The sequence below is a fragment of the Canis lupus genome, chromosome 26 (assembly GCF_048164855.1).
Source record: "Canis lupus baileyi chromosome 26, mCanLup2.hap1, whole genome shotgun sequence".
NCBI classification, from domain to species: domain Eukaryota; kingdom Metazoa; phylum Chordata; class Mammalia; order Carnivora; family Canidae; genus Canis; species Canis lupus.
In genome coordinates this window covers 27,685,015-27,698,126 of record NC_132863.1, presented here as the reverse complement: position 1 = coordinate 27,698,126, position 13,112 = coordinate 27,685,015, and the positions used below count along the sequence as shown (strand labels likewise).

Genomic DNA, 13,112 nt, shown 5'->3' with positions numbered 1-13,112 from the left:
AGCCCGACGTGGGATTCGATCCCGGGTCTCCAGGATCGCGCCCTGGGCCAAAGGCAGGCACCAAACCGCTGCGCCACCCAGGGATCCCTCAAAATAAAAATTTAAATAACAAAAACTGTATGTATTATTCTTTAAAAATATACACGTAGGTAATATAGAATCTCTATTATGCTTGTAACTTTTTAGTCATTTTCCAATCACAAGTAAATAAAAAATTAGAAGTGAAATCGTGAGGGCAGCCCCAGTGGCGCAGTGGTTTAGCGCCGCCTGTGGCCCAGGGCGTGATCCTGGAGACCCAGGATCAAATCCCACGTCGGGCTCCCTGCATGGAACCCGCTTCTCCTTCCGCCTGTGTCTCTGCCTCTCTCTCTGTGAATAAATAAATAAATAATATCTTTAAAAAAAATTAAACGTAACAAAATCTCTTCCTTCTTGTTAATTAATCTAGATTGGATTGAGGACACAGTCACTCACAGGGGATAATGTATATCTAAATTGTTTCTGTGTTTTGTTTTAATAACATCATAATACATACTAGTCTTTCATTGTGTTGATAGGAATGGAAGAAGAGGTTAGTAACAATTTGAGCAAACTGGGGCTATTTTAACTTTTGTTAATAATGAAGCAGGTGATGCTGTGTTTAAAAAGTGATCTTAGGGCAGCCCCGGTGGCGCAGCGGTTTGGCGCCACCTGCAGCCTGGGGTGTGATCCTGGAGACCTGGGATCGAGTCCCACATCGGGCTCCCTGCATGGAGTCTGCTTCTCCCTCTCCCTGTGTCTATGAATAAATAAATAAAATCTTAAAAAAAAAATAAAAATAAAAAATAAAAAAATAAAGATTTTTTTAAAAATTAAAAAATAAAAAGTGATCTTAAAAAAAAATCATCCTCAGTCTTCATCAGAAGCCAGTTCTAACGATTTATCCTGTAACATTATATTACATTTCAACTATCTTATGGTGAAAGGAAATGAATTTGGGATCTTATGCACTTTTGGGTTAACTGACAAACCATAAACTATATAGTTTAATATGGTCTTACTAATATGATTACATATAGCTCTTAGTTACCTTGAAGGTTCTATAATGCCCAAACTGGCTTTTACCCTGTTCAATGAGATGAGTCCACTGATAATGCACTTGGATATTAATGTCAAAAATCCCATACAAAATATTAGGTCACATTTTTGTGCTTTATCTGCCAGAGTATGGGAGAACAAGCATATGGACTTTCCAGCTGTCATCATTTGACACAGGGATAATCTTATCTTTCTTGCATACAATTTAGAAAGGTTCTGTGATCCTTACTGGCAGTAACTACATGATCTAGAAGGATTATGGCCATGTGAGCCTTCATTACGTTTGCTGCTTTTCCAAAAGTCAACTTACTTTATCTGAAAGTCTCCAGTTCTTGTATTTTAATTTTTTAGAATGTTTTTTCCACTTACTAGGTGTTGAAAACCTACAATAATGTTGAAAGAATTTTACAGTGAACACTATACTCTTACCACCTAAATTCTAGCATTTATTGAACTTGCTTTATTACTTATCTATCACTTACAATCCTTCTATTTTACTAATCCATCTTAATTTTGATGTGCATGAGCAGGTGAGTGGGGGAGGAAGAGGGAGAGAATCTCCAGCAGATTCCCCACTGGGTGTGGAGCCCATTGTGGGGCTTGGTCCCAGGACCCTGAGATCATGACCTGAGATGAAACCAAGAGTTGGACACTTAACTGAGTGAGTCACCCAGGTGCCCCAATTTTGATGCATTTTAAAGTAAATTGTGGATACCAATACACTTTACCCTAACTCCCTTAGCATGCAGATTAACTAAAGTTCAACAGTTGTTCATAGATATTTTCTTCTGATGTAAAATTCACATACAACTTGTATAGGTGTACAAATTTTATGTAAATTTGCTACCATTTTGACAAATTCAAGACACAACATTATCTTCTCAGAAAGTTCTGTCATGCTTCTTCCCAGTCAACTTCTACCCCCACCTCACCCCTAGAAAGAACCACAATTTGCCGATTCTAGACTTTTTTTTTTTTAAGTTTATTTATTTTGGGATCCCTGGGTGGCGCAGTGGTTTGGCGCCTGCCTTTGGCCCAGGGCGTGATCCCGGAGAGCCGGGATTGAATCCCACATTGGGCTCCCGGTGCATGAAGCCTGCTTCTCCCTCTGCCTATGTCTCTGCCTGCCTCTCTCTCTCTCTTTTTTAAAAATAAATAAATAAAGTTTATTATTTTTTTTAGTAATCTCTACACCCAACATGGGGCTCAAACTCAAACTTGATCTTGAAAGCGCCGAATCCTAGCCACTAGACCACCAGGGAGACGGTGCCAGTTCCCTCTCAAACTTGATCTTGAGATCAAGAGTCATATACTCTTCCAACTGAGCCAACCAGGTGCCTTTGTTCTAGACTTTTATATAAATGGAATCATACAGTGCGTACTCCTCTCTGTAGGGCTCCTTTTTACTCAATGTTATGTATTTGAGATTCATCCAGATTGCATGCATCAGTAGTTTATTCCTTTTTATTGCTAAATAGTAGTTTATCATATGAATATGCCGTGGTTTATCTGTCCTCTCTGCTTCCCAAATTCCTACTTATAAATTTTCCTATAAATATTTCAGCTTATGTGGAAATTGGCTATCTTAAGCATTGCAAATGTTACGACCACTGTCTTAGGTAACCATTTTCTTACATTAGTCTTTATCCCTCAGCGTTCCTAGGCAATAGGTGAAACTTACCCTTTCCTTTCCTTCCTTTTCCAGCCCTCTTATCCCCAAATCCCTTAATTAAATTTGAATCATAGAATGTTAAATTTAAAAGGACCTTAGAGATCACCTACTTAAAACTTCTCAAATGAGGAAACAGAGACCAAGTGAGGAAAAGCAACTTATCCTAATAAATGGCAAAGGTTTTCTGACTCCAAAGTTGAGTGTTGTTTATACTATTTTAGAATGATACATAGTTATTCAATTTAATATATAAACAATTGGCTTAACTTTTATATTTTTTAAAGATTCATTCATTCATTCATTCATTCATTCATTCATTCATGAGAGACACAGAGAGAGACAGGTACAGACATAGGCAGAGGGAGAAGCAGGCTCCACACAGGGAGCCCGACGTGGGACTCGATCCCGGGTACCTAGGACCACACCCTGGGCGAAAGGCGGCACTAAACCGCTGAGCCATCCAGGCTGCCCTTGGCTTAACTTTTATACATAATCCTTTTCTGAACACAAATATATGGAACAAATAGAGCTTTCACACATGGCTGGTGGCAATGCAAATTGTACAGCCACTTTGAAAAAGTTTAGCATTTTCATATAAATATATATCCTATGATCCAATAATGCCTCTTCTACCTACTTACCTAATAGAAATGAAAATAAGTCCACCTAAAAGTCTGTACCTTACAGAATAAAGTAAAAGGCATAAGAAAAGTATCAGTAAGATTCTATGGGGCTCAAAGGAGGGAGGAATTATATCTCTAGTTGGTAGATTAAGGAAGGTTTCATAGTGAGGTGCCTTTTGAGATGAATTTCAGGGTTTAGGTAGGCTTTCAAGAAGTGCCAAGATTTTGGGTCACCTGGCTCGCTTACTCAGTAGAGCATGTGACTCTTGATCTTGGGGTTGTGAGCTCAAGCCCTGAGTCAGGTGCAGAGATCACTTTATTTTTTTATTTAATTTTTAAAGATTATTTATTTATTTATTCATGAGAGGCACACAGAGAGAGGAGGCAGAGACATAGGCAGAGGGAGAAGCAGGCTCCCTGCAAAAAACCTGATGCAGGACTCAATCCCAGACCCTGGGATCACCCCTGAGCCAAAGGCAAACACTCAACCGCTGAGCCACTCAGGTGTCCCTAGAGATTACTTTTAAAAAAATGAAATAAAAAAATGAAGTGAGGGATGCCTGGCTGGCTTGGTTGGTAGACCAGGTGACTCTTGATCATAGGGCTGTGAGTTTGAGCCCCACATTGGGTATAGAGAATACTTTAAAAAATGAGAAGTGAGATCCTATGATGGGAGAAGCATTCTATTAATTCACCTGGGAATAGGGTAGCTAAAGACATGGATTAGAAAAGTGTGATCTTATGTTAAAGTAAAATTGCTATTTTTCGGGATGCCTGGGTGGCTCAGCAGTTGTGTCTGCCTTCGTTGCAGGGCATGATTCTGGGATCTAGGATCAAGTTCCACATCAGGCTCCTTGTGGGAGGCAAGGAGTCATAACTGTGGTTATGTAGAAGAATGTTCTTGTTCTTGGGAGATACATGCAGAAGTATTGAAGAGTAAAGGGGCTTGATGGCTATAATTTTCAAATATTTCATCAAAAATTTGTATGTGTGCAAAAATACTTGTGTACACATACACAGCATATGCATATGTAGAAAAATGTTGATGGATTTAGGTGAAAGGTATTTTATTTTGAATTTTTTTCAAAATAAGAGTTGAAGAGAAAAAGAAAAAGAACTACTTTCTCGGGCACCTGACTGACTCAGTAGGGCATGAGGCTCTTGATCTTGGGGTTGTAAGTTTGAGTCCTACATTAGGTGTTGTAGAGAATACTTTAAAGTAAAAAAAAATTTTTTTAAGACTTATTTTAGAATGAGAGAGTTCGTGTGCGCACGTGCAAGTCGGGGGAAGGACAGAGGGAGAGAAGCAGATTTCCTGCTTCCAGGATCCTGAGATCAAGAGTCAAAGTCAGATATTTAACTGAGCCACCCAGGCATCCCCAAAATAAAATCTTAAAAAATAAAATATAATCTTAAAAGGAAAAAAGAACTATCTCTGCTTTTTTAAAAAAGATTATTTATTCATTTGACAGAGACAGAGAGAGAGAAAGAGAACAAGCAGAGGGAGAGGCAGAGAGAAAAGCAGACTGCTTGGGCAGCCTGGGTGGCTCAGCAGTTTAGTGTTGCCTTCAGTCCAGGGCCTGATCCTGGAGACCCGGGATTGAGTCCCGTGTCAGGCTCCCAGCATGGAGCCTGCTTCTCCCTCTGCCTGTGTCTCTGCCTCTCTCTCTCTTCCTCTGTGTGTCTCTCATGAATGAATGAATGAATGAATCAATCAATCAATTAATTAATTTAAAAAAAAAACAAAGGAAAAATTTAAGAAAAGCAGACTGCTGAGCAGGGAGCCCAAAGTGGTGCTCAATTCCAGGACCTCGGAATCATGACCTGAGCTGAAGGCAGGTGCTTAGCCAAGTGTGTCTGTCACCCAGGCATCCCCATCCTTCTGCTTTTATCATGGAATAGAACTTTATAAAACTTCTTATTATGAAATTTACAAATTCCACATACCCATCACTTAGCTGCAACAATGATCAACATGGCAGTTTTGCTTCATCTACTCCATCCACCCACTTCCATAAGACACTCGGCTATTTTGAAGCAGATCTCAGATGTAATTTTATAATTACTTAAATATCATTCTCTTTAAGAAAACAAAACATAACAAATGTATACGCCCCTATTTACCCGACACCCAGCTATAAGCCATCAACTTCAGTACAGTCTTGCTTCATCTCTACCCTCTCCCATTCTCTAGATTATCTTGAAGCAAATCCAAGACATTGAATGTTCTACTGTGCCTATATTTATAAATGTCCACTTGAAATCCTTTCAGAAGTACAGTAGCATAGGAGTCTTTTTAAATCTCTTTTTCCGGGCAGCCCCGGTGGCACAGCGGTTTGGCGCCCCCTGCAGCCCAGGGCATGATCCTGGAGACCCGGGATGGAGTCCCACATGGGGCTCCCTGCATGGAGCCTGCTTCTCCCTCTGCCTGTGTCTCTGCCTCTCTCTCTCTCTCTCTCTCTCTCTCTCTCTGTGTCGCTCATGAATAAATAAATAAAATCTTTAAAAAAATCTTTTTCCATATTAATATAACTGAAATTTTATCAAATTGGCAGATAACATTTTTCTGGAGATTTTATATTCTTCTGATCCCAACCTGAATGAAGCACGAGAGATTTTAAAAAAAATCGAATACCGTGATCTATACAAGTATGTGGGTGAGACTAAGCCAAAGGGAAAAATAAGAATTGAAAGGGTAAGTTGTGTTGTCAAATGCATTTCCATTAGTAAAAGGTCTCTCTCTCATTTGTCCTCCAAGAGGACTCCATTAACCCACCATAATACCACAACTCTGTTCTAAGCCCTTTACATTCATTTTTACCTAATCTTCTCATCAGTAACGTGTCCTTTGGTCTGTCCTGTAGATAAAGGAACTGAGGCTTAGAAGAGATTACATAACTTCCCTATGGAAACACAGTTAGTGAGCCAGTATTCAAAACCAAGTCTCACTTCATCCAAACCTTTAGTCTCTCATCCCAGAAGTGGGAGGGGGGCCCCAAATTTTGGCTAGATCCAAAGGCAAGAAAATGGAGCTTCAAAATAAGGTATCTGCATGAGCTTCACTGAGACTCTAAGCACCTGCTGTTCACTAATTTCTTCTTTCACACTATATCAGGTTCTCCCAGATGGTGCATGCCAAATATTTGTATGTTTTCCTCTCTTGTATGTAGAAAGTTTTTCTCTTTGGCAGAAAGCCAGTAACAGGAGCCATACTGATAACCACACCCTTCCTTGTAACACTTTCCTCTCATTTTAGTAATGGGTCAATGCCACATTTTCTTTCAATGTGAAAATTTTGTTCAGAGAATCACTCTATTGTGGTTTGTGTGAAGGATGGCATAAACAGAAGCCATGTATTTGTTAGGGATATCTCAACCCACTTTTCCTAGTGAAGTGTCATTTTCAGAGAGGGAACTTTTTGGGGCATAAATGCTTAATGATGAAAAACTGAGGTTCTAACATGACTCTTGTCTTTTCTAGGAAAACTATAAAAGCCTTCCAGAGGAAATTGCCAGGGCTAAACCTAGTGACATACCACTAGAAGCTGAACTGAAGGCTGAAGATTTAATAGTGGATGTAAGTAGTTAGCCTGAAAAGATACTAAGTAAAGAATTTTTTTTAAGATAATGCCATCCTCCTTCCCTTGTAAAAGTGGTACATGTTCATTAAAGAAAATTGGAAAATACAGAAAACTAGAAAGAAGAGAATCACCTGTGACCTCAAAGAATCAACATTAACCAATTTTTAAATTTTTCTTTGACATTGATATTTTTAATGTAATTGTGATCACGTGGTTAGCAGAACATTGCATATATTGATTTTTGAGTGTTTTTTAATCACAAAAGTAATATATGCCAATTATTTTTCTTTAATTGTCTACACAAAGGAAAAAGACTTTTTAACTCCTTCATAGCAGCTATCGTGTCTTGTATCCTATCAAGAATGCCAAATGGCTTTCTCACATTTTCTTTTGTTTATTATAGGAACTGCTTTTCAGAGTTCTACTCCTCTGAAATCTTGGGACAGAGTGTTCCCCATGTATTCTTTTTCCATAAGCCTCTCATTTGCTGTTTTCTTGTTGATGCATTTTTGATAAAGGGTGATCTCTCCATAACTACTCTTTGCCAAGGGATACACAAGTGAATTGTCCTTGGGCTCAGTCTATTCACTTGGCTGAGGGTTGAAGTGTCTCACACTTGCAGATCAGGTTACAGTTTCCTGTCCATTAGATTAAATTATACTAGAATAAAGGGACTTTCTGAAGTTTTGAGTTTCTGAGATTCTGAAAGAACTTACTCTTCAGAATGTTTTCCCTGAGTTGTCCACATGTCTACCCTTGCCCTCAGTACTTTACTGGGGAAGCTTAGGATGAGTGAAGCCTTTTTATATTCTGACAAAGCAATTAAAATCTAATTAAGTATCTTATGTATTAGCCTCTCAATTCTAGTTTGACGGTGGAATATATTTATGTGGTGCATATTACTACATGTGCCTCCTTTTAGGACTGTGTGTAATAACTTTTATGATTACTTAATAGGCTATAAAACTTTTTTTTTTTAAGATTTTATTTATTTACTCATGAGACACAGAGAGAGAGGCAGAGACACAGGCAGAGGGAGAAGCAGGCTTCATGCAGGGAGCCTGATGTGGGACTCGATCCCAGGTCTCCAGGATCACAACCTGGGCCAAAGGTAGTGCTATACCTCAGAGCCACCCAGGCTGCCCAAGGCTATAAAACTTAATATTACTATTTAGAATTAAAAATTCACCATTGTTGATCAGTAGCTACTTTTTTGCTCTTGAGTCCTTAGTTAACAAAAAGGGAACTCCAATAATTATAGTCTTGCCCTTCTGGAAAAATAACTGTTTCATCAAATTTGCTTTAAGAAGGAATTTCTAGTTATATACATTTTGGAGAAACTAGGAATTGCATTTTATTTCTAGTCTAAAACCAAGGAAATAAATACCAAAGAGCTTGTGGCACTTCTGAAAGTTTCTGAAAATTTGATTAGTGTTCATGCCTTACCGTGTATAAAAATGTTGAAGCTACATCGAGTCCCTCCCCCATGAAACAACACCGAGGAGAGAAGCCTATGATAGCTCCAGCCTTGGAATCATGGGGAGAACCCAGCAGTTGCTCTCTCCCAGGTAAATGTAGAACAGGGATCTCCCAGGGATGTAGAACACTCACTGCAGCTCTCAAAGCCAGTAGAACACACACACTGGGAGATACACCCCTGGTCTCACTTCTGGACCATAGCTGAATCTCAGATGTCTCCTTTTCTCTCTCAGGTACAGTGGGGAAATGTCTGTCTTCTTCTCAAAGGCTAAGGATAATCCTTCTATTGTGTTCTAGACCAGGACTGTCCACTAGAACTTTCTGTGATATTGGAAATGCTTTATAATTGTGCTGTCCGTTTTGTTAGCCACCAACCACATGTGGTTGTTGAGCACTTGAAACGTGGCTACTACAACTGGGTAACTAAATTTTTTATTGAATTTTGGGATGCCTGGGTGGCTTAGCGATTAAGCATCTGCCTTTGGCTCTGGGTGTGATCCCGGGGTCCGGGATTAAGTCCCACATCAGGCTCCCTGCATGGAGCCTGCTTCTCCCTCTGCCTGTATCTCTGCCCCTCAATCTCTCGCTCTCTCACTCTTGCTCTCTGTCTCTCATGAATAAATAAAATCTTTAAAAAAAAAAAAAAAAAAAGAACTATTCTTCCAAGTTCACCAGTGACTTCAGTGTTACTTAACCCAGTGGACCATGTCAGTCTTGTCCACTAGAATTCTGCCTAGAATTCTTTTTTTTTTTTTTTTGTTAAGATTTTATTTATTTATTCATGAGAGACACAGAGAGAGGCAGAGACATGGGCAGAGGTGAAGCAGGCTCCAAGCAGGGAGCCTGATATGGGACTCGATCCCGGGACTCCAGGATCATGCCCTGAGCCGAAGGCAGATGCTCAACCATCGAGCCACCCAGGCGTCCCATAGAATTATTTTTCTTCCAGCATAGATAGACCTGGTTAATTCCTACTCGCTTTCCCAGGAAAACATTCTCAGTCATTCCCAGGAGCCCTAGCTCCCTCGTTAAAAGTTTCACAGCACCCTTTGCTTCTTGGTAGCTCTTAGAATAAAAGTAGTTAGATAATTACTTTTATAATTATTTGTTCAACCTCAGTCTAGGCTACACTGTGGGGGTTGGGATTGTATCATGTTTCCTTGTATCTATAGTACCTATCACAGTGGCTGTCACATAGGCATAGACTTTATACCCTACTTATGTTGAAAGCATAAATCCCTCCCTTACCCACCCAGATTTCAAGACCAAATCCCTATGGCACATGCACCACAGTTATTTTTATTCTATTATGAGCTACCTTATTAATGCTCTTACTTCTGAACCTCCAGAGAGCTCTGGTCCATTTCTTGTGATGCTCCTACAACCCTGAATTCAATTCTCACTGTTATGTGAGTGATCACTAATTTATTGCTTTTATTAAGGTTATCAACATGGATTATGGGATGGAAGACAAGAATCCAATTGATCATGTTCGCTTCTATTGTAAGAGTGACCTCAGCAAAGCAGTCATGATTACTAAAGATCAGGTAACTACTTAGGTAAAACAAATATACTGTAATGGCATTTGGCAAACCTATGATAAATCTGCATTTTTATTTTTTATTTATTTATTTTTTAAAGATTATTTATTTATTCTTAGAGACACACAGAGAGAGAGAGAGAGAGAGGCAGAGACACAGGCAGAGGGAGAAGCAGGCTCCATGCAGAGAGCCTGATGTGGGACTCGATCCACGGTCTCCAGGATCACACCCTAGGCTGCAGGTGGCGCTAAACTGCTGCACCACCAGGGCTGCCCTAAATCTGCATTTTTACATGCAAGTTAGGTTCTAAGGTCAATGTGAACAGTGGCGGGGTCGGGGGGAGGTATTATTTTTAAAATTAAAATATATCTGGGGGTACCTGGGTGGCTCAGTCAGGTGGAGCATCTGACTGGGTTTCGGCTCAGTTCATGGTCTCAGGGTAATGAGATTGAGCCCCACATTGGGTTCAGACAGAATCTGCTTGAGTTTCTCTGCCTCTCCCTTTCCCCCTCTCTGGACCCTCTATCTGCTCATGCATGCCCTCTCTCCCTTAAATATTTTTTAAAAATTGAAGTATACCTGATTTTTGTGTAGACCGGACCATCTTTTAACAGCCAGTTTTTCCTGTTTGCTGAACATAGAAGAAAGCACTGTTTTTGGTTTAGAGGCTAGGTTATAAATCTGATGGGAAAGTAATGTTGTAAAGGTGAAGTCATGAAAGTTAAATATTCTTATCTGCATATCTTCTAACGAGAGTCTGGTTTACAAATAATTATATAATACAAACTTTTAGTCTTTTATTAATTGACATAACGTTTTGGGGCATTTTTGTAATATGAGAACTACCTTGAATTCTTTTCCTTGGGTGATAATTGGGATAAAACGGCAAAATAATGTGATGGTTTTTTTTTTTAAAGATTTATTTATTTATTTATTTATTCATTTATTTATTTATTTACTTATGATAGACATAGAGAGAAGCAGAGACACAGGCAGAGGGAGAAGCAGGCTCCATGCGGGGAGCCCGACGTGGGACTCGATCCCGGGACTCCAGGATCGCGCCCTGGGCCAAAGGCAGGTGCTAAACCGCTGAGCCACCCAGGGATCCCCAATAATGTGATGTTTTTAATATAACATCAAGAATGGAACTGGGGCACCTGGGTGGCTCTGTTAAGCATCTGACTTTGCCTCAGATCATGATCTTAGGGTCCTAGGATCAAGCATGTGTTGGACTCTGCACACAGCAGGGAGTCTGCTTGTCCTTACCCCTCCCCCTGCTCCCTTGAGCACGTACTCACTCTCTCAAATAAATAAATAAGATCTTTTTAAAAAAATGGAGGGCAGCCCAGGTGGCTCAGGGGTTTAGCGCCACCTTCAGCCCAGGGTGTGATCCTGGAGACCCGGGATCAAGTCCCACATTGGGCTTCCTGCATGGAGCCTGCTTCTCCCTCTGCCCATGTCTCTGCCTCTCTCTCTCTCTCTGTGTCTCTCATGAATAAATAAATAAAATCTTTAAAGTAAATAAAATAAAAAATAAATAAAATAAAAATAAATGGAGCTTAAGAAAGCTGACCTCTCTTCAATGTATGAATTCAAGATGACAGTAAATCTTTTCTTCTTTGAAAAGGTTTCAGAATTTTTGCCAGAGAGATTTGCAGAGCAGCTAATTCGTGTATACTGTAAGAAGACTGATGCAGACACATTGTTTGCTGTGAAACAACATTTCGTTCATTGGTGCTTAATCAGAGACTTCACCAAGCCTCAGGTAGGTGGTTTATTAATCACTTGCTTTGCACGTTTTTTTATTTTTAAGTAAAACCAAAGGCATCTTTACTTCCCTCTGAAAAGTTCTCAAATTACAGTCATTTGGTTATTTTGGGGAAAAAAAATGTTTTCCACTTTAAGCTTTCCTTTTTTTTTTTTTTTTTTTTTAGCTTTCCTTTTAAAATGCTTGACTCTATGTCAACTAGCAATGTCTTCCTACACCAATTGTGAGTGTGTACCCTGTTTATCATTATTATCCTAATACTAAAAGTTCACAGTGGTGAACATGTGATAGTACTTTATAATGTTCTCACCAGTTGTCTGCACTCTTCCCAGCGAGCTAGGAAATGAGTCATAGTTTCCTTATCTTTCAGAGAAGGTTACCAAAACTGAGTAGTTAAATTGTTTAAGGCCACATACAAGTGATAATAAGTTTTCTAATTTATTTCACACTCAGCATTCCTAAAACTGTAAACTATTTAAATTGTCTAACATAGGGATGTCTGGGTGGCTCAGCAGTTGAGCATCTGCCTTCGTCTCAGGGCATGATCCTGGGTCCAGGGATTGAGTTCCACATCGGACTCCCTGTGAAAAGCCTGCTTCTCCCTCTGTCTGTGTCTCTGCCTCTCTGTGAATAAATAAAATCTTTATAATAAATACATAAATAGCCTAGAATAAGACAATGGAGAGGAAGAGGAGCCAAACTGTAGTTGAGAATCCTATAGTGAATGTTGTTAAAGTTGTCCCTTACTGGCCTAGATATGGCAGGTGCCTAGCACAGAGAAAGTGGCTAGTTGATATTTGTTGACTGTCTGAATAAAATAATTGACAGGCAAGTGGGAAGCTGTGCTCTACTTCCTAGCCCAGTACTCTCTCCCACAACACCATATCTGCCTTCCCCCCCTCCATCCATGCATTGTGTGCTGAAGGAAACAAAAATGAAGGAGCAGCCCAGTAGTTGGTACTTTATCAAGTGCCAGAAAGAATGATCAGATGAGTTGTGTTAGGATTCTAAGAGTTAAGAGAGCTGTCGGAAAGCCTTTCGAAGAAGAAGGGATTCTACTAGATCCATTAGGCTGGATTGTGTTTGGTTGAGCAGCAGGGAAAGAGGTGGACATAATTGGCAATGGGAGTGACCTGGTAGTATGAAACTGGAACAAGTGGAATGTGTTTGGGGGCCATGAAGAGACCTGGTGCATGGACAGAGAATTCTTACTATTGAGTGGGGAGAGGTTAAATGGGAAGAATAGACTAGATTATGGAGAACTTTGGATAATTGGCTAAGAAAGAAGACTTCTTATGAACAGTGGGGAAGGAATACCTTGTGTGCTATAATTACTTCTGTATTCATTATCTCCAACTAGGAAGAAACCCAT

The 13,112-nt window shown here is 39.8% G+C and overlaps 1 protein-coding gene across 2 annotated transcripts in view; it reads left to right on the top strand.

The window, feature by feature from the left end:
* Positions 1-13,112, top strand: part of SAMHD1 (SAM and HD domain containing deoxynucleoside triphosphate triphosphohydrolase 1) — a 57,176-nt gene that overhangs the window by 40,366 nt on the left and 3,698 nt on the right. For both annotated transcript variants that reach the window (XM_072800904.1, XM_072800903.1), the window contains exons 12-15: positions 5,928-6,067; positions 6,853-6,948; positions 9,874-9,978; positions 11,600-11,737. In XM_072800904.1, the coding sequence (XP_072657005.1) occupies positions 5,928-6,067; positions 6,853-6,948; positions 9,874-9,978; positions 11,600-11,737 (479 nt within the window). The remainder of the gene's footprint in view (positions 1-5,927; positions 6,068-6,852; positions 6,949-9,873; positions 9,979-11,599; positions 11,738-13,112) is intronic.